We start from the raw sequence: 21,641 nt of genomic DNA on the forward strand, positions 1-21,641 counted from the left end.
CCTCAAAAAAAACAAAAATATAAATAAATAATAATAAATAAATAAAAAGACACTTTTTACTGATTAAGGGATCAATCTGACAAGAGGACATTACAATTTTGAACATACATGCACCAAATTTCATTAAACAGTATTACACATTAAGTGATAGATTAATCCCTGCACAATTGTAGAGGGTGACTTCAATACCCTATGCTCACCAATTGACAGATCATCCAGGCAAAAAAATAAACAGAGAAACATCTGAATTAAGACATAGAAAAAAAAAAATCCAAATGCTGCAGAAGAGCATTTCAAGAGCACATGGTACTTTCTCTAAAATAGATCATATATTAGGAAACAAAGCAAATCTTAACAAATGTAGGAGAAAAGAAATAATTCCTTGCATTCTATCTGATCACAATGGAGTAAAACTATGAGTCAATAGCAAGAAAGACTATACAACATAAACAACCCCATGGAAATTAAACAGCACATTATTGAATCATGAATGGGTCACCGAGATATCAATAAGAAATTCAAAGAGTTTCAAAAATTGAGTGATAATCATAATACAGCATACCAAAACCTATGGGATACAAGGAAGTCATTCCTAAGAGGAAAGTTTATAGCTCTAAGAACCTATATTAAGAAATTGGGGGGCTGGAGAGATGGCTTAGCGGTTAAGCGCTTGCCTGTGAAGCCTAAGGACCCCGGTTCGAGGCTCGGTTCCCCAGGTCCCATGTTAGCCAGATGCACAAGGGGGCGCACGCCTCTGGAGTTTGTTTGCAGAGGCTGGAAGCCCTGGCGCGCCCATTCTCTCTCTCCTCTCTATCTATCTTTCTCTCTGTGTCTGTCGCCCTCAAATAAATAAATAAATAAATAAATAAATAAATAAATAAATAAATAAATAAATAAAAGAAATTGGGAATTGAAGAGATGGCTCAGTGGTTAAAGGTATTTGCTTGCAAAGTCTGACGGCTCAGGTTCAATTCCCCAGTATCCACATAAAGCCAGATGCATAATGTGGTGCATGCATTGGGAATTCATTTGCAGTGGCAGGAGGCCCTGGCGTGACCATTCTCATTCATTCATTCATATTCAATCATTCATTCATTCTCTCTCTCTTCTAAATAAATTTTTAAAAATGAAATTAGGATTGGCTGGGAAGATAACTCAGGAGGTAAAGGTGCTGAAAAAATATCCTTTGTATTTTAATATTGCAGAAAATTATCTCAAACTAGATATTAAATGACTGGGATGCTTGTCTGAGTCTTTTAATTTTATCTTTGGAGCAAAAGTAATTCTCACAATGTAAAGAAGCAAAACATATTCCCTTAAACAAATGCATTTTCAACAAAGTATTCATCACTTGAAATAAAAAGCTTAGAAATGTTCAGTATAAACACCTTAAGAACTGAAAAATTATCTAAAACAATAATAAAGAAATAGAAGGGCTGGAGAGATGGCTTAGTGGTTAAGGCGCTTGCCTACAAAGCCAAAGGACCCAAGTTTGATTCCCCAGGACCCAAGTAAACCAGATGCACAAAGTGGTGCATGCATCTGGAGTTCATTTGCAGCAGCTGGAGGCCCTGACAACCTCATTCTCTCATTCTCACTCTCTCCATCTCTCTCTCTCCCTCTCTAGAATAAATAAAAAAATAAAATATTTAAAGAAATAGAAGCCATCTGGATACCATGACCTCATCGTGCCTGAAACCACCTACACAAGACCATCATAAGAGGAGGAAAAGATCATGACATCAAAATAAAAGAGAGACTGATTGAGAGGGGGAGGGGATATGATGGAGAGTGGAGTTTCAAAGGGGAAAGTGGGGGGAGGGAGGGTATTACCATGGGATACTTTTTATAATCATGGAAGTTGTTAATAAAAATTTGAAAGAAAAAAAAGAAATAGAAGCCAAGCATGGTGGCACACGCCTTTAATCCCAGCACTCGGGAGGCAGAGGTAGGAGGATCACTGTGAGTTCAAGGCCACCCTGAGACTACAGAGTGAATTCCAGGTCAGCCTAGCCTAGAGCAAGATCTTACCTTGGGGGGAAAGGGGAAGAAAGCAATTTTTAAAAAGAAATAGTCTTCTAAATGAAAACAAACATATGATTCTGACTAATCTCATACCTGAGTGGGGGGGGACTCAGAAAGTCTCACAGGCGGGCTGTTGGGCTCCTCTGCTGCCCTTGGTTGCTGGGCACCACCATATCCGTGCATCATGCTCTTAAGGGCTTGAGCCTGCAGATCGGGCAAGTGATGGTAGAGAGTCCCTTGGTGGGAGAAAGGCCCTCCGAGCTGATTTGGAGTCAGGCTAGCTGGGACACCACCGAGCACTGTCTCCAGGTTAGGATCTGTTTGAGAGACCTGTGCAGGAAATCCCACTGCCGGAATGCTGATGTAGGCAGAGGTCTCCGGCTGCCCCAGCACTGCCCGGGACATGATTGGAGGCTCGTGTCCAGGATGCACGTGTCTGTGGCTCAGGGTGTTCTCGAAGGGTTTGCTGTCCACCGGAGCCCCGAGCAGAACTGAGGGCTGCTGCAACACAGCTTCCGTCCTGGGTAGCTTTGGTGGGACGCTGGCCTCCATCAGGGACGGCTGCCCAAGCTGCTCGAAGACTTGCTGAAATGGATGCTGGACGGCACCTGCTCTTCCAGAGGCCTGTGTCACCATCGCTGGCACATTGACCTTGTAAAGGTGACCTTAAGAGAAAAGAAGGAGGAGGAAGAGGAAGAAGAAGGAGAAGAGGAAGAAAGAGGAGGAGGAGAAGAACAAGAACAAGAACAAGAACAAGAACAAGAACAAGAACAAGAACAAGAACAAGAACAAGAACAAGAGGAGGAGAGGGAGGAAGAAGAAGAAAACAAACTTTAATCCCAGTACTCAGGAGGCAGAGGTAAGAGGATCGCCGTGAGTTCGAGGCCACCCTGAGACTCTATGGTGAATTTCAGGTCAGCCTGGGCTAGAGTGAGACCCTACCTCGAAAAACCAAAGAATAAAAAAGTTTTAAAAAACTCACATCCCCAACAGACTATTAATAGTGGTAATTTCTAGGAATTTTTCTTTTATTCTTGACTTATTTCTATTTTCTGCAATAAATATTTATTACTCTTAGTTTTTAAATGTTTTTAATTCTAACTATAACTCCAGCCTTCTCCCTTTTATGTTTAACTGACATATTTTGTAATGCACACAGGCCACCAATGTTGAATCTATCTGTCCTATTATTTGAAAAAAGAAAAATTTTATCAACCCACTGTGAAATCTTAACCAATATAATAATCTTATAAAATGTATCTAATAGATTTAGGATATGATTTACAACACAAGGCTATCCAAAAGAAGGAGTAACTGATCTCAATTGTATCCCTCTTTCCTTGAATGTAATATTTTAAGAGAGTTATTAAAGGAGTATTATTTTTTTCAGCATTGAGTTTGGTGCTTTACTAAAACTTTGCAACAGCCCCAAAGAGCAGGTGTGAACATCGTTGTTCAAATCTAGAGGAAGTGAACGTGGTCGGTTCCTTTGCTGTCTCCTGTGTGTGCGGTCTTTAAGATCATGCTTACAAAGAAGCAGCGAGCCAGGCATGGTGGCGCACACCTCTAATCCCAGCACTTGGGAGGCAGAAGTAGGAGGATCGCTGTGAGTTCGAGGCCACCCTGAGACTACATAGTGAATTCCAGGTCAGCTGGACTAGAGTGAGACCCTACCTTGAAAAACCAAAAAAGAAAAAAAAAAAAAAAGAAGCAAGCAAGGCAGGCTGGTCAATCCACTCTTTTGTTTTCCTTCATTAGTACAGCCAAAAGCAGAGACATACCCTTTCATTTCATAGTGTTATAAATTATGTACCTTGAATTAGAGAAAATATATACTAAGCATCTCATACAACACTGGAAAAAAAGAACTAGAAATAAATTATAAAACAGGCCCGATATAGTGTCTTTTGTAGCAGATTACTTCCATAATAACAACAGCTTTTTTATTTTAAGATATATTTTTAGCCAGGTGTGGTGGTACACACCTTTAATCCCAGCACTAGGGGAGGCAGAGGTAGGAGGGTTGCCATGAGTTCAAGGCCTCCCTGAGACTACATAGTGGATTCCAGGTCAGCCTGAGCTAGAGTGAAACCCTACCTAAAAAAAAAAAAAAAAAAAAAAAAAAACTAAAATATATTTTATTAAAGGTTCATATACATTCTAGCGTTTATTGTGTAGTTTGGTAAAATGATGAAACATGATGGCCAGAAGTTGGTACCAATGTTAAAAACAAGTTCTCACCAAATGGGGCCTGTACAGTCAAGCCTGCTGGAACATGAATTGGATAGCCAGGAAAGGCAAAGCTGGCGCTGGAGTTGAAGGTACTCTAGATAGAAGGAAAAAAAATATTAGCAAATTTTAAAGGGACCTTACTTGGGCTGGGAAGATGGCTCAGCAGGAAAAGAACTTTGCTTGCAAAGCCTTCAGGCCCAGCCAGGTTCAAGTCCCTAGTACCCACGTAAAACCAGATTCATATCATGGCCTATGAAGCCCAGGCATTCCTTTCTCTCTCTCAGATTAATACTGGTGGCTGGGGGGGGGGGATGAAAAGAAGGGGCTTATATGTAGAATTATAGGTAGGAATGGGACAACTAGGCTGACCAGACAAGAGGAAGGGCAGGACTCTGGAGAAAACAAGAAAGCCAGTCACAGGGGCCTCTGGCTGGAACCATGAAGCCCTCCTGGATTTTAGTCCTTGATTCTATTTGGTTTCTCCCTTGCCGGGTCACGGAGACAAAGAGGGATGTGACCAGTTCCCCAAATGGAAAGGAGACACATGGACACCTTGTGGGGACTGGTGATTGAGCCAGAAGAACTTTACTTCTCTCTATATCTCAGTCCAGTCTTTTTTCTTTTTTTTTTTTTTTTTTAAGGGAGCGAAAGAGAGAGAGAGAATTGGCACCCCAGGGCCTTAGCCACTGCAATCGAACCCCAGACACTTGCGCCACCTAGTGGGCATGGGCGACCTGGTGCTTGCCTCACCTTTGTGTGTCTGGCTAATGTGGGCTCTGGAGAGTGGAACATGGGTCCTTAGGCTTAGCAGGCAAGCGCCTTAACTGCTAAGCTATCTCTCCAGCCCTCAGTCCAGTCATTTTTAAATATCATCTTATTTCTCTAGCCAGAAAGGCTTACAAACCTCTAGACAAAGTTTAGACTCACTTTCTGGAAACTCCTCTGTTATAGGGAGCTTTTTGTTTTTGTTTCTTTTGCTTTTCAATGGACAGCCTGTCTTTGAGTCCCCTCTCATATATATCCATATATATCCCCTCTCTGTATAATAAAGTTTGCTTCCTCCATACAATAAGCTTTGTAAAGTGACTCCCTTTAAACCCATCCTTCCTGTCAGTGAGATTCATTCCTGAGTTTGCGAGACAAAGAACTTGGAGCCATTGAATCAGTGGAGTTTGGGTGACCATTGAGAGTCCAGCACTCAAGTCCCTGAGCTGAGCCACCTAAGAGCTGGGATAAGGCTCTGTTACTCTCAAAGTGACCCATTTCACTAAGCTTAATTAACTCTGGAGGAAAAGAATACCAGGAAAAAAAAAATGTATCAAAATTTTCTGTGTGAATGTCACCAAGTGTATAAAATTACACAGCTCACAAAAACCTCACACACTACAATTTCAGGAATATCCTAACCTCCTGTGCCCAGATGCTAATAACTGCTCTGGAAGATTAAAAAAAAAAAATAGTTTAAGTTGCTAATCATGAACCTCCTGAGGTTTTGCCATCATATGGAAACTATTCCTGCTTCCTCTTCCTTACTGTATCTCTTCCCATTCAGTGAAGGATCATGAATTACATCTACACACAACATTCTACATGCATTCACTAAAAGAGCATGTTGTTTAAGTGTATTTTAAATAAGCTACCTACCAGTTCTTCTGAGGTAAAACCTGGAAGACTTCTACCAGCAGGAATAACTAATGATGCTGCACAGAAAACAAAATAATTATTATATATCTGCATTAGAGTTTACCAACTTAATAAAATTGCAAGATAATTGGCTGAATGTCTTCAATAATAAAATTGCTAGATACTTGTTGAAATATTTTCAGTCATTAACATGTTAGAATACAGTCAATCTTAACTAAGTATTGAATTAAAATTTTTTCCTAGTAACTTTAGATAAAGACTTGACAATTTATTTAAGTATCCAAACAAAATATATCATTAAAATCAGGCACACTGTACTTCAGCAATCCATGACCCAATGTGCAGTTTGACTTCAGTAAACCAATTAGCAATAACTCTCTATGATAACTTTTCACTGGGAAGAAAAAGTAGGATTTGTTAAAGTAGCACAATTCTAAGAGATGAGACTATTGATCAAAAACACATAAGCCAAGACAAATCCATTCTAGATTTTAAAGACTTGAAATAAATTTCATTCATTCATTTCACAAAAAGTTTTTTTTTCAGTATTTTGGCCAAGTAAGGAAGCATAGAAGACACCTTGAAGGAAAAGCATGAACAAAAACACTTGGTAATGAAACAGGTATGATTTCTAAAGGTAAATAAATAAGAGAACAAATTGTCAGAATTCCAAGTCAAGCTGTATGAAAACTTCAGACCTGGGCTGGAGAGGTGGCGGGAAGAATGTAAGAGCCAAAGGAAGGGTAGGACTCTTTACAACGTGCTCCCCCAGACACAAAATGGCCTGGATACCCATGACCTCACAGTGCCTGACACTACCTACACAAGACCCTCATAAAAGGAGGAAAAGATGATGACATCAAAATAAAAGAGAGCCTGATTCAGAGGGGCATGGGAGATTATGGAGAATGGTTTATTGTCTATTATTATAGAAACTGTCAGTAATTAAAAGAAATAAAATAGAAATGTTAAAAACGAAGGCTGTGAGGGGGCTCAGTGATTAAGGGCACTTGCTTGCAAAACCTTTCAACCCCAGTTCAATTCTCCAGTACCCACGTAAAGCCAGATACACAAAGTGTTGCATGTGTCCTGGAGTAAATTTGTAAAAGCAAGAGGCTCTAATATGTCTATGCTCCCTCTTTTCCTCCCCCCTCTCAAATAAATAATTTTTTTTTAAAGAAAAAGATATAGGCACAGGCAAGGACTTTCCAAAAAGGATCCCAATGCCAGAGGAAATAATCCCAGCAACTGGCAGGTGGACATGAACTTAAGAAGCATTTGCCCAGAGCAGGAAACAATCGCCTCAGAGAAAAGAATCTCCAAAATGGGGAATTTTTTCCCCAATATACACCAGACATGCGGTCAATAGCTATAATATATAAAGAACTGCAAAAATTGGGCTGGAGAGATGGCTTAGCAGTTAAGCGCTTGCCTGTGAAACCTAAGGACCCCCCCGTTCAAGGCTCGATTCCCCAGAACCCACGTTAGCCAGATGCACAAGGGGGCGCACGCAGCTGGAGTTCGTTTGCAGTAGCTGGAGGCCCTGGTGCGCCCATTCTCTCTCTCTCTCTCTATCCCAGCACAGAGGTAAGATTGATCCATGAGTTTCAAGGCTAGTCAGGGCCTAGAGTTAGTTTTAGACCAGCCTATGGTACAGTAGTACCAAAATAAAAAAATAAAAATAAAAAATAAAATGGTCTGGGGAGATGCTCAGTGTTTAAAGGCTTTTGTTTGCAAAGCCTGCTAGCCCAGGTTCAATTCCCCGGCACCCATATACAGCCAGAGAGAAAAGTAGTGTAATAGAAGAACCTAGCAAAACTATATATCCCATACACTTGCAAATAAAACGGGTGTGCCAGGGCCTCATGCCCCTGCAAACAAACTCCAGACCATGTGCCATGTTGTGCATCTAGCTTTATGTGGGCACCAGGGAATTGAAACCAGGCCATCAGGCTTTGCAAGTAAATGCCTTGCAAGTAAACCACTGAGCCACCTCTTTACCTCCAGCCAGGATTTCCTGATTCATATAGCAATTGACTCACAAGTTGATTTTTAAGGGTTTTTTTTTTTGTTATTGTTGTTGTTTTTCTTTTTCTTTCTTTCTTTTTTTTTTTTTTTTGTTCAATCTTATTTATTTGAAAGTGACAGAGAGAGAGAGAAAGACGCAGAGAGGGAGAGGGAGAGAGAATGGGTGCGCCAGGGCCTCCAGCCACTGCAAACGAACTCCAGACGTGTGCGCCCCCTTGTGCATCTGGCTAACGTGGGTCCTGGGGAACCAAGCCTCGAACTAGGGTCCTTAGGCTTTTCACAGGCAATGGCTTACATACTAAGCCATCTCTCCAGCCCCCAAGTTGATTTTTGTGTATCAATTCCCTCCAGGTTGAAATGTCTCATCCCGGAGTGAGGCTCCATGGGAAGCTGCAGGGTTTCCTGATGTGGGTAGTAATTTCCTCCATGTAAAAACATTTCATCCTGGATGAAATATGTAATAAATAGGAAGGTCAAAAGCTCTCTAAAGCCCCGGAAGTCAGCATCTCCATGTCTCGGGAAGTTCCTGAAACATACGAGATTCACAGGCTCATCCTCAAGAGTCTATAAAAAGGACCCTCCTCGGGCCCCAGGAGCCCAGCTTCCCGCCTCTCCGTGGATTTGGCGTTGGGGTGGGCGCTGGGGTGATACAGTTTCCTTCCAGGCACTCGTGAACCGGCTGTAAAAAACCCAAATAAACTCACTAGACTCGAATAGGGAAAAAAATGACAAATAGCCCATGCTTTCTGTCATGATGTGAAACTGTGAGGGAGGGATCGTGAGAAGGGAGGAGGAGACAGTGAGGGAGGAAGGAAGGAAAAGAGGGTAATGGGGTACATGTGATAGAGCAGAAGGAAGACCATCTGGGGAAATGAAGGGAACCAGCCAGAGATGGGGAAGGGCATATCGGCAAGAGTGTGAGTTAAAACAAAGCATGCTGGGCTGGAGAGATGGCTTAGCGGTTAAGGCGTTTGCCTGCAAAGCCAAAGGACCCAGGTTCAATTCCCCAGGACCCACACTAGCCAGATGCACAAGGGGGCGCACGCATCTGGAATTCGTTTGCAGTGGCTGGAGGCCCTGATGCACACATTCTCTCTGTCTCTCAAATAAATAAATTTAAATTTAAATTAAAAAGCATGTCAACATATATGTATGAAAATGCCAGACTGACTGCTATTACTTTGTTTCTTTCTTCTTTTTAAAAAAATATTTTTTAAAATATTTTATTTATTTATTTATTTATTTGGTTTTTCAAGGTAGGGTCTCACTTAGCTCAGGCTGACCTGGAATTCACTATGGAGTCTCAGGGTGGCCTCAACTCACAGTGATCCTCCTACCCCTGCCTCCCGAATGCTGGGATTCAAGGCGTGCGCCACCACGCCTGGCTTTTAAAAAATATTTTTTTTTTATTTATTTGACAGATAGAGAGGGAGAGAGAGAAAATGGGTGTGTCAGGGCCTCCAGCCACTGCAAATGAACTCCAGATGGGTGCACCCCCTTGTACATCTGGCTAACATGGGTCCTGGGGAATCAAACCTTGGTCCCTTGGCTTTGCAGGCAAATGCCTTAACCACTAAGCCATCCCTCCAGCCTGGGTGCTATTACATTGTATACTAACATAAAATTTTTTTTGAAGATAAAAACATTTTTACTTTTAACAAAAACTTGAGCTTTTTATTAGCACGTTTATACAGTGACATTGTATTTAGCGTAATGTCTGTTTCGTTCTGCTTTTCACGTGCCCTGTTAAGAAAACTCACCCCCAAAACTCTGTTCCCCATGTCCATCACATGCAACAAACACCTCAGAGGAGCAACATTTTGTTTTCTTTTTAACCAACGTTCTCCCCACACTCAGAGAATAGAAGTGATGCTTCACATTGGTATTTACTGAAGCACGGAATTCTCTTCACCCTCCCTGCACCTGCGGCCTTTGCTGACACCCGGGAACTCGTTTAAAAAGGCCAAGTGAGGACGCGCAGGGCCGCAGGAAGGCGACAGGGTCACTTTTAATTAGCTGCTGCCGCTCAGGCCAGGACCTGGGGGAAAACAGAAGTGTGGCACGCAGCGTCTACAGCTATCAAATGGATTTCCTGAGGAGGAAGAGCAGCAGTCCTTCTCTTGTAAATACCTTGTAATAAATCCTAAAACATGATTCCCCATATTCATTTTTTTTAATTTTTTTTTGTTTTTATTTTTTATTTATTTATTTGAGAGCAACAGACAGAGAGAGAGGCCCAGAGAGAAAGAGAGAGAGAATGGGTGCGCCAGGGCCTCCAGCCTCTGCAAACGAACTCCAGACGCGTGCGCCCCCCTGTGCATCTGGCTAACGTGGGTCCTGGGGAACCGAGCCTCGAACCGGGGTCCTTAGGCTTCACAGGCAAGCGCTTAACCACTAAGCCATCTCTCCAGTCCTAATTCCCCTTATTTAAAGTAATCAAACAAAGCAGTCAGACAGCCGTGCCATTCCTCCACAGACATCAAAACAAAGTGCTGAGCACAGCTATAAAATTCAAGCAGCTCCTACCTCGCCTTGATATAAAATTCACAAGCTATATATTTCATTCGACATGACTGGAACACGTTTTTAAATATTTGACACTTAATAACAAAGTAAGTTTTGACTAAATATGTGTTTATAACTCAAATGAAGTGTTATAATTTCAAATTTCATGTGTATAAAGTCTAGAAACAGTAAATTCAAAAGCAATGCACATTCTAATATCAAGAATAAATCCCCAAAACCTAATGTAAATATTTTATAACATAATAATTTAGTATAACTATTAAAATTTATCAGCATGCTGGGCGTGGTGACGCATGCCTTTAATTCCAGCACTTGGGAGGCAGAGGTAGGAGGATCATCGTGAGTTCGAGGCCACCCTGAGACTCCGTAGTGAATTCCAGGTCAGCCTGGGCTAGAGTGAAATACTACCTCAAAAAAAAAAAAAAAAATGTTATCAGCACATTTATTTTCAGCACACTAGCAAAAACTTTGATCTATTATAACACTTGTTTTATACTGCTCAGTCTTGCTTTGAATTCATTCAAATCTTAATATGTGAGTGGCATAATTTACCAAATTCAAAGTCTGGTCAGCTTCTCCTTTATGACTAATTATAAAGCGATCCCTGATGGCTGAGCCAAATGTTTAGCCAAGACAACCAACCAAACTGCCTAAGTTCCCACCAGCTCAAAGTTCAAGGCTGAGTGGAGACACTGTCTAGACAGTCCAGGGATTGAAATGCTCAAAGAAAAAAAGATTTCACAAGCTTCTCAGTGTCCCCCCTCTCCTTCCCTTTCCCACACAATGAACAAAAGTTTCTTTTCACGTGTGTGTTTTTGTTTTTCAAGGTAGGGTCTCACTCTAGCTCAGGCTGACCTGGAATTCACTATGTAGTCTCAGGGTGGCCTTGAACTCTTGGCGATCCTCCTACCTCTGCCTCCCGAGGACTGGGATTAAAGATGTGCACCATTATGCCTGGCAAAAGTTTCATTTTTTTTAAAGTGGCATGGAGACCAGGTAGAGGAAACTGACACGGGGCTGGAGAGGTGGCTTAGTGATTAAGGTGCTTGCCTGAGGAGCCTACAGACCCATGTTCGAGTCTCCAGATCCCATGTAAGCCAGACACACAAGGTGACGCAAGTACATAAAGTTGCATGTGTGCACAGGGGCGCTTATTCTGGAGTTCAACTGCACTGGCTGGAGGCCCTGGCACACCAATTCCCTCTCTCTCTCTCACTCTCTCTCTCTCATAAGAGAAGAAGAATGAGATCTCACATCCCCTAACATTAAGACACCCTGCTGAGTGTTAGGGATGTAACTCGGTGTAGCACATTTGCCCGGACTAAGCCAATTATAGGATAGCTGCACATTCCAGTTTGCCAAGGACGGTTGTACCTGTTAATCTGATGAATTGATGGTATTTCTCTCTCAAAAAATAAATTATAAACAACGTGTAAACCCCTCCAACGTAGAGCAACAGTTCTCAAAGTATGATACGCAAGGTCCTGGGGAGTGCTTTTTAGGAGTGTTCAAAAATGGCTTTATAATAAGAAAATGCATGCCTTTTCCGTTTGTCATTAAATTTCTTTGTTGTTGTTCATTTTTATTTACTTATTTGAGAGTGACAGAGACAGAAAGAGGCAGATAAAGAGAGAGAATGGGCGCGCCAGGGCCTCCAGACACCGCAAGCGAACTCCAGACGCGTGCGCCCCCTTGTGCATCTGGCTAACGTGGGTCCTGGGGAATCGAGCCTCGAACCGGGGTCCTTAGGCTTCACAGGCAAGCGCTTAACCGCTAAGCCATCTCTCCAGCCCTGTCATGAAATGTTTTGCTGGCATTTGCAGTGATGACAAAACAGTCATGGTGAGTGGAGGTGTGGCTACCCACCACGAGTCAAGCCTCGCATCTGCTCACTGCATCCTCTCTACCCATCACTCAGACGAAGAGCAGCGAAACAGAAAGAAACGCCATGTCACTGAAGCAGGTCCTTGGGACAGTCTAAGAATGATTATACTAACTCTCACCCAGCAAGTGTTAAAAGTGCTCTTTTAATATTCCGTGAGATGAAGTAGGAATAATTCATGAAGCTGTCTGAGCACACAAGGAACTACAAGAAAGAGCATTTCTGCTCTTATTTAAGTTGGAAATTAGCCTTTTTGTTAAATTCGCTATGTAGTCTCAGGGTGGCCTTGAACTCATGGCAATCCTCCTACCTCTGCCTCCCAAGTGCTGAGATTAAAGGCGTGCACTACCACGCCCGGCCCTCAAAAAAAAAAAAAAAAATCTTTTTATTTGAGAGAATTACAGAAACTGTGGTTTGTCAGACTTGAGCACATCACAGGTTTCTGAAAAACATACTAAGCATGCCCATCACTTTAAGGAAACCATAGTATCTGTTGGCCAATATGAAAATTTAAGTTTTCTTTAAGTCTAGCTTATGTGGGTGGTTTGGGAATTGAACGTGAGCTAACAGACTTTGCAAGCTAGCACCTTTAAAAGATTTAAGCCATCTTCTGAGTCCCAAAAATTAAGCTTTCAAATGAAATTTTTGCTTTAGAAAATATGCATCTACCACATTCGATGAGATTATCTTGTATGATGGACAACTTTCAACTTTATGTCTCAGTAAACCATTATTTGCCAAATAACCCATGTATATTATAAAATTATACATGGTTCAATGACCAGTGAAAGTATAAGATGTATACTCAATGAACCCTAATTTAACATCTGAAAAGGTTCTTGACAAAGTTTTATCTTGCAGCAAAGTTTTACTGTAATATCAAATTTTCTGAAAATTCTATTAACAAACTTCTCCCTTTTTCAACTATATATTTGTAAAAGGCTTTATTTTATTGATATGATTTAACATTAACAGCATATAATAGGTTGAATGTAGAACTATATGAGAAATAAAGACACTGAACTAGTAATTAAAACCTTCCAAAAAGACATTATGGGGCTGGAGAGATGGCTTAGCGGTTAAGCGCTTGCCTGTGAAGCCTAAGGACCCCGGTTCGAGGCTTGGTTCCCCAGGTCCCACATTAGCCAGATGCACAAGGGGGCGCACGCGTCTGGAGTTCGTTTGCAGAGGCTGGAAGCCCTGGCGCGCCCATTCTCTCTCTCTCCCTCTATCTGTCTTTCTCTCTGTGTCTGTCGCTCTCAAATAAATAAATAAATAAATAAATAAATTTTTAAAAAAAGACATTATGTTGAGTAAAATAAGCCAGACACAGAAAGACAAACGCTTCATGATCTTTCTCACATATGAAAAATGAAAACATTGATATGAATGGAAAATAGTGACTTCCAGAGGTTTCATTGAGTAGTGAGGGGAGATGGAATAATTGGCACCAAACACAGCCAAAAAGAAGTTCTAGTATTCTACAACACAGTGGCCTAACTACAGTTTATAACAACATATTGTATACGTTGTGAAGAACAAGAGGAGGAATGCATAAACAAGGAGTTGCCTTACTAATAAATTACTCTGATTCAAACAGCACGCATTGTACCCATGTGTTAACATATCATGCTGTGCCCCATGAATGAATACAATAATGCATATTAAAAGGAAAGTTTTAACAATTAAAAACACTACAAGGGCTGGAGAGATGGCTTCATGGTTAAGCAGTTGCCTGTGAAGCCTAAGGACCCTGGTTCGAGGCTCCCCACATTAGCCAGATGCACAAGGGGGCGCACGCGTCTGGAGTTCATTTGCAGTGGCTGGAGGCCCTGGTGTACCCATTTTCTCTCTCTTTCTCTCTCTTTCTCTCCTTCTTTCTCTGTCTGTCACTCTCAAATAAATAAATAAATAAACAAAAATACTATAAGGTTAAAACCTCCCAACAAAGAAAAGCCAAGGGCCAATTGGCTTCATAGGTGAATTCTACCAAACAGTCAAATAAGAATTAACACCAATCCTTCTTAAAGCCATCCAAAGTAGAGACTACTTCTAAGCACATTTACAAGGCCAGCATCACCTCGATACCAAAGCCAAAGACATTTCAAGGATAGGCCTATAGAGGCTGGAGAGATGGCTCAGTGGGTAAAGGCACTTTCTTGCTTAGCATAATAGCCTGGGTTCGATTCCCCAGTACCCACATAAAGCCAGATGTACAAAGTGACCCCAGTACCCACGTAAAGCCAGATGTACAAAGTCGCGCATGAATCTGCAGTTTGTTTGTAATAGCAAGAGGTCATAGTGGGCCCATTCTCTCTTCCACATTCTCTTACACTCTATCTGCTTGCAAATAAATAAAATATTTTTTCAAAAGGATAGGTCTGTAATGCCAACATTCAAGAGGCTGAGGTAGAACAATAATGAGGCCCTGTTAAAGAAAGAATAAAGGGGGCCGGAGAGATGACTTAGTGGTTAAGGCACTTGCCTGCAAAGCATAAGGACCCAGGTTCAATTCCACAGTACCCACATAAACTAGATGCACATAGGAGCACATGCATCTGAAGTTCATTTGCAGTGGCTAGAGGCCCTGGACCACCCATTTTCTCCCTCTCTTTCTCTCTCTTTCTCTATCTATCTATCTATCTATCTATCTATCTATCTATCTCTATCTGCCTCTTTCTCTCTCTCCAATAAATAAATAAAATATTGGGGGGGGAAAAAAAGAAAACAGAGAAAGGAAATTTTAAAAGACAAAGAAATAAAAAGATACTCCCTGTTCATGAGTTGAAGTAATTAGTATTAAGTTGTCCATGTTACTCAAAACAATGTACCAATGCAATTGGTATCTCTACCAAAATCCCAATAATACTCTTCACAGAAATAGAAACGAATTTCAAAATTCATATGAAACCATAAGTAAACCTCAAATAGTCAAGACAATTCAGATAAAGAAAAATATTTTAAGAAGAGGCAGCATATTTCCTGATTTAAAATTATACTGAAAAGCCAGGCGCTGTGGTGTGTGTGTGTGTGTGTGTGTGTGTGTGTGTGTGCACCTGTGTGTGCATTCCTAGAGCCCCTTGTGCTCAGGAGATTGAGACAGGGAAGGTCACTTAAGCCCCAGGAATCCAAGGCCAGCCTAAGCCTGTTTTAAAAATAAAAAACCAGCCGGGCGTGGTGGCGTACGCCTTTAATCCCAGCACTCAGGAGGCAGAGGTAGGAGAATCACAGTGAGTTCAAGGCCACCCTGAGACTACAGAGTTAATTCCAGGTCAGCCTGAACCAGAGTGAGACCCTACCTCAAAAAACAAAAAAAAAAAAAATTAAAATTAAAAATAAATTAAAAAAACCATGGGGCTGGGGAGATGACTTAGCAGTTAAGGCATTTGCCTGCAAGGCCTAATGGCCCAAGTTCAATTTCCCAGTACCCCCATAAAGCCAGATGCTTAGTGCCGCATGCATTTGGAGTTCATTTGCAGTGGCTGAAGGCCCTGGAGCACCCCATTCTCTCTCCCTCCCTCTCTCTCCTTGTGCTTGAAAATAAATAAAAATATTTTAAAAAATAATAAATGAATTCAATACCATCATGAAGCAGTATGATACTGACAATGAAAACACATAAACCAGTGGAAGCCAGGCATGGTGGCACCCGCCTTTAATCCCAGCACTCGGGAGGCAGAGGTAGAAGGATCGCCTTGACTTTGAGGCCACCCTGAGACTACAGAGTGAATTCCAGGTCCTCCTGGGCTACAGCAAGACTCTACCTTGAAAACCCAAACATGCACACACACACACACACACACACACATACACACACACACACACAGTGGAACAAATTATGGGTACCAGAAATAAACATATACAGTCAAGTAATTTTCAACAGCCCTAAACAGACAAATGAGAAAGAAAAGGACAGCTTCTTCCAAAACAAAAAAAAAAAAAAAAAAAAAAAGGAAGCTGGGCACGGTGGTATACATCTTTCATCCCAGCACTGGGGAGGCAGAGGAGATACGTCGCGGTGGCAGGGGAAGGCATGGCACGGGCAGAGGGTGGACATCACCGCGGCAGGAAGCAAACAGCAGCTCGCAAGGGAGCCCAGTCCTGGCAAAGGGAAGCTGGCTGTAACACCCTAGCCAGGCTTCCCGCCACACACCTCCTCTAGGGCATCTCCACCTGCCGCCTTGCCATCAGGTGGGGGACCAAGACATTCAGAACATGAGTCTGTGCAATCATCTGATTCAAACCTCCCTCCACAGCCAGCAATCATTCTGCACATATGTCCAGTAGAAATTAGATTCTCCGCCTCACAAAGATACCTGTCCTGGAGTAAATTGCAACAGCAAGAGGCCCTAATATGTCCATACTCTCTCTCTTTTTGTTCTCTCCCCCCCCCGCCCCGCCAATTAAATCATTTTAACAAAGAAAAAGATATAGGCACAGGCAAGGACTTTCCAAAAAGGATTCCAATACTACAGGAAATAATCCCAACTGGCAAATGGGCATGAATTTAAGAAGCATTCGCCCAGAGCAGGAAACAATCACCTCAGAGAAGAAAACCTTCAGAATGGGAAATGTTTTTCCCCAATGTACACCAACATGCGGTCAATATCTATAATATATAAAGAACTGCAAAAAATTAAACACTGAAAGAAAAATCATCCATTCCATAAATGAGCTAATGAACTGAATGGTCTATTCTCAAAGAACAAACTGCAAGTGGCCAATAAACACATGAGAAAGTGGTTAATATCCTTACCCATCAGGGAAATTCAAATTCAAACTACTTTGAGGGCTGGAGAGATGGCTCAGCAGTTAAGGTGTTTGCCTGCAAAGCCAAAGGATCACAGATTGACTCTCTAGGACCCACAAAAGCCAGATGCATAAGGGGGCGCATGCATCTGGAGTTCGTTTGCAGTGGCTGGAGGCCCTGGTACACAAAATTTCTCTCTCTCTCTCTTTCTTTCTCTGAAGTAAATAAATAAAATATATTTTTTTAAAAAAAGATTCCTGTGCTGCCAGGCTCTCTGAAGTCTTATTCACCATAGTCAAGATAAAAGAGCAACCAACATGCCCAGTGATGATTGAATGGGCAAAGACAACATTTTGGCCAAGCCTAGTGTAGTGTGTCTGTAATCCCAGCATTCAGAGAAGTTGATGTAGGAAGATTATGACTTTAAGGCCCACCTAAGCTACTTAAGTGAATTCCAGATCTGGGCCACACAGCAAAACCAAATATCAAAATATGGAAAAAAAAAACACAAAAATATGGTACAGGGCTGGAGAGATGGCTTAGCGGTTAAGCGCTTGCCTGTGAAGCCTAAGGACCCCGGTTCGAGGCTCAGTTCCCCAGGTCCCACGTTAGCCAGATGCACAAGGGGTGCATGCGTCTGGAGTTCGTTTGCAGAGGCTGGAAGCCCTGGCGCGCCCATTCTCTTTCTCTTCCTCTATCTGTCTTTCTCTCTGTGTCTGTCGCTCTCAAATAAATAAATAAAAAATTTAAAAAAAAAATATGGTACACACACACACACACACACACACACACACACACACACCTCACTATTTAGCTTCCAGAAAGGGGATTCTGCCCTTTGCCAAGCATGGATGAATCTGGAGGGCTTTATGGTAAGTGAAATATGCTGCATACAAAGAAAAAAATACTACCTATTGGGCTGGAGAGATGGCTTAGCGGTTAAGCGCTTGCCTGTGAAGCCCAAGGACCCCGGTTCAAGGCTCGATTCCCCAGGACCCATGTAAGCCAGATGCACAAGGGGGCACTGGAGTTCATTTGCAGTGGCTGGAGACCCTGGCATGCCCGTCCTCTCTCTATCTGCCTCTTTCTCTGTGTGTCTGTCTTGCGCTCTCAAATAAATAAATAAAAATTAACAAAAATGTTAGCAAAAAAAAAAAAAGGAAAAATACCATATGGTCTCATTTATACTTAAAATTCTAAAGAAAAAGCAACAGTGATAATAAAATTGAGGATTTCCACATCCATGGGAGCAGGGAGGGAGGAGGCTGGGTCAAAGGATACAACACATTCCCTGTACCTGGATGTGCTCTAACGAGCTGTTGATCAGAGAGACCTGCTAGACCTCCCAAACCAAACACGACAGACTTCTGTCAGTGCACTTGATGACCCACCAGAGGTCAATGGTAAGACTCTGCCACGGAAGGCACCAAACGCTGTTGGCACGGACCACGGAAAGACCTGGTTGGAATCTGGAAGAGAGCCAGTCCCCAGATAATTAGCCCAGCTAGCGCTAGAAGGCGTTACATGAGCTACTGGGGGAAAGTGGCCAACGTCTGTCCAAGCAACTCAAGACCTAAGCGGCTCAGAAGCCAGCAGCCTGGCGTGATGCGCATACCAGTGCCATAGCGGCACACAACCACGGCGGGTCACCAGCTGCTCTTGGAGTGGATGACAGATCTGCTCAGTGGAAAGGAAACCACATCTGGAACTGGGAAACAAGTCAGAATCATATCCAGATAAAGCTGCTTTCCATTGTCAGGCTCCCACTAACCCTGGGCTATAAGAGAGTCTACACCCTTTAAATTGTTTCTAAATTTATAATGGTTATCCCATTGAACCAGTGCTGACTTCAGTCTCCACTGGAGAATCTGCTTCTCTTTCTCAGAAGGGAGGTGGAGCTGAGGAGATAAACGACTCCCCACAGAGGAACTGGGGAAATGAGGGCTAGTGCCGCTTGCTTTTCTTAAATTTTTTTTTGTCTATTTGTATTTGTTTATTTGAAAGTGACAGACAGAGAAAGAGGCAGAAAGAGAGAGACAGAGACAGACAGCGAGAGAATGAGTGCGCCAGGGCTTCCAGCCACTGCAAACGAACTCCAGACGCGTGCGCCCCCTTGTGCATCTGGCTAACGTGGGACCTGGGGAACCGAGTCTCGATCCGGGGTCCTTAGGCTTCACAGGCAAGTGCTTAACCGCTAAGCCATCTCTCCAGCTCCTAGTGCTGCTTTCTGAGTGAATCTGATGTCAGCAAAAGGGTAATGGAGCAAGATACTGAGGACACTCAACACCTACCAAATCAGAGATCCAGGGGCTCCTAAGTGCCCAACACTGAAGTGGACTTAACGTGCTCCCAGCATGGTTCAGGGAATTTTGCAGAAGAGGGGTCAGAAAGATTGTTAGAGCCACAAGTGGGGACATTTTACACGGAGACATTGCCTCTCTCCCCCACTCCATCATGCATGACCCACAATCCCCATGGGGTTGACCTGCATCCCCAACAAGAAAGGCCTCTTCAGAAAAGGGGCAAGGAAGAAAGAAATGATGGTACGAACATGGGTTGTTTACATACTAAATATGACCATATCTAAGTTTTAAAAAAAAAAAAGGATACAAAAGCCGGGTGTGGTGGCGCACGCCTTTAATCCCAGCACCCGGGAGGCAGAGGTAGGAGGATCGCTGAGAGTTCGAGGCCACCTGAGACTCCATAGTGAATTCCAGGTCAGCCTGGGCCAGAGTGAGACCCTACCTCGAAAAACCAAAAAAAAAAAAAACAAGGATACAGTACAGCAGACGGGCAGGGTAGCTAGTTCTCAGATCACATGTGCATGCTGAGCACTGCTCTGAACGCTGTACTGGGCTTGGGAATGTTGCTGAAAGTGTCGATTTTAGGTGTCCTGCAAAGGCTAAAGACCTGGCTTCAGTTCCCCAGGACCCACATAAACCAGATGCATGAAGCGGCACAGGCATCTGGAGTTTGTGTGCAGCAGCTAGAGGCCCTAGCATGCCCGTTCAGCCTGCCTCTCTCTGCAGTATTTTTTTTTCCCTTTGGTTTTTCAAGGTAGGGTCTCACTCTATCCCAGGCTGACCTGGAATTCACTATGGAGTCTCAGGGTGGCCTCGAACTCACGGCGATCCTCCTACCTCTGCCTCCCGAGGGCTGGGATTAAAGGCATGCACCACCATGCTTGGCTTCAATAACAGTATTTTTTTTAAAAGAACAGGTAACGGTGAGATGATGGCTATGTTCCTTTGCTTAACCACAGCACCCTTTTAACTATGCATATGTATATCACAATATCAGGCTGTCCACCTCAAGTACATACTGTAAGATTTGAATTGGAAATGGGTATGGAAAGGGATAAATAGATGCAGATATGATCAAATTTCTGTATGCTCATATATTCAAGTTCTCAATAAAAAAAGAAAAGAACAAGAGGAACAAGAAAAAAAATTAATTTAAAAAAATGAAATAGGTATGAAACTTCAGCTGTCTGATATTAATCCAGACATTAGCAACATCTGTAAGAAAGTTAAACAGGACCAGTCTTTTCATTAACTACCTTTTTGGGGGGAAAAAATCTATTTTTCACTAATTGTTACTATGTTAATATAGAATTCATTTTATAAATAAACTCTAATTTCTAGATTTTAATTTCTATCTATTAAATATTATATATATATGCATATATATATTGTCTTATATTTATTAATTGATTTGAGAGAAAGAAAGAGGGAAGGAGGGAGGGAGGGAGGGAAGAAGGGAGGGAGGGAGGGAGGGAGGGGGACAGAGAATGGGCGCTCCAGGGCCTCAAGCCACTGCAAATGAACTCCAGAGGCATGCACCACCATGTGCTTCTGGCTTAAGGGAATCAAATCTGGGGAATCAAACCTAGGTCCTTAGGTTTCACAGGCAAGTGCCTTAACCACCAAGCCATCTCTCCAGCCCCTTGGTTTGTATTTTGAGGCAGGATCTCACCTAGGCCAGACTGGCCTCAAATTCATCCTCTGAGTATTGGGATTATAGGTATGAGTGACCACACCCTGCTTATAAAACCCACATTTGAAAATGCTCTTTTGGGTCCTCAGTTTTTAAGAGTATAAAGTAATCTTAAAACTAAAAACTATTAAGAACTGGTGACATAGGATATTACTAAACAAATGAATAATAAAGCCAAAAAATGTAGAAAGAAAGCAGGAATAGGTAATGGCAGCGACCTATTCAACTGTAGATTTTGTTTGAACTCGTTCTCAAAAAAGAAATAAAGAGATCGTGGAACTAGGTTTAAGCTATTTTAATCAGGCTTCTGAAAGCCTAGCAGGAGAAAATACAATTAAGATGTACTTCAATTTTATGAGGATATTTATTCCAAGAATCTTATTGAAGGGCATCCAGAAACGAAGACAGATAAGAACATGATCTGTAATGCACTTTTAAAGGAGACAGTAATTCTTAAAACCTCTTCATTATAAATCTTGAGGAAGAGAATAAGGAGAAAAACTGTCTTACCTCAAATATAATTATTTCTATTATTCTAACTTTTAAGACAGAATAAAA

General features: G+C 42.2%; 1 protein-coding gene across 1 annotated transcript in view; it reads right to left on the reverse strand.

Moving 5' to 3' along the window:
- Gtf2a1l (general transcription factor IIA subunit 1 like) overlaps positions 1 to 21,641 on the reverse strand; it is a 64,397-nt gene that overhangs the window by 34,108 nt on the left and 8,648 nt on the right. Inside the window, exons 4-6 of the mRNA XM_004660150.2 lie at positions 5,902 to 5,957; positions 4,267 to 4,351; positions 2,119 to 2,690 (exon numbers count right to left, since the gene is read on the reverse strand). Of these exons, the coding sequence (XP_004660207.2) occupies positions 2,119 to 2,690; positions 4,267 to 4,351; positions 5,902 to 5,957 (713 nt within the window). The remainder of the gene's footprint in view (positions 1 to 2,118; positions 2,691 to 4,266; positions 4,352 to 5,901; positions 5,958 to 21,641) is intronic.

The sequence above is a fragment of the Jaculus jaculus genome, chromosome 18 (genome assembly GCF_020740685.1).
Source record: "Jaculus jaculus isolate mJacJac1 chromosome 18, mJacJac1.mat.Y.cur, whole genome shotgun sequence".
NCBI lineage: Eukaryota > Metazoa > Chordata > Mammalia > Rodentia > Dipodidae > Jaculus > Jaculus jaculus.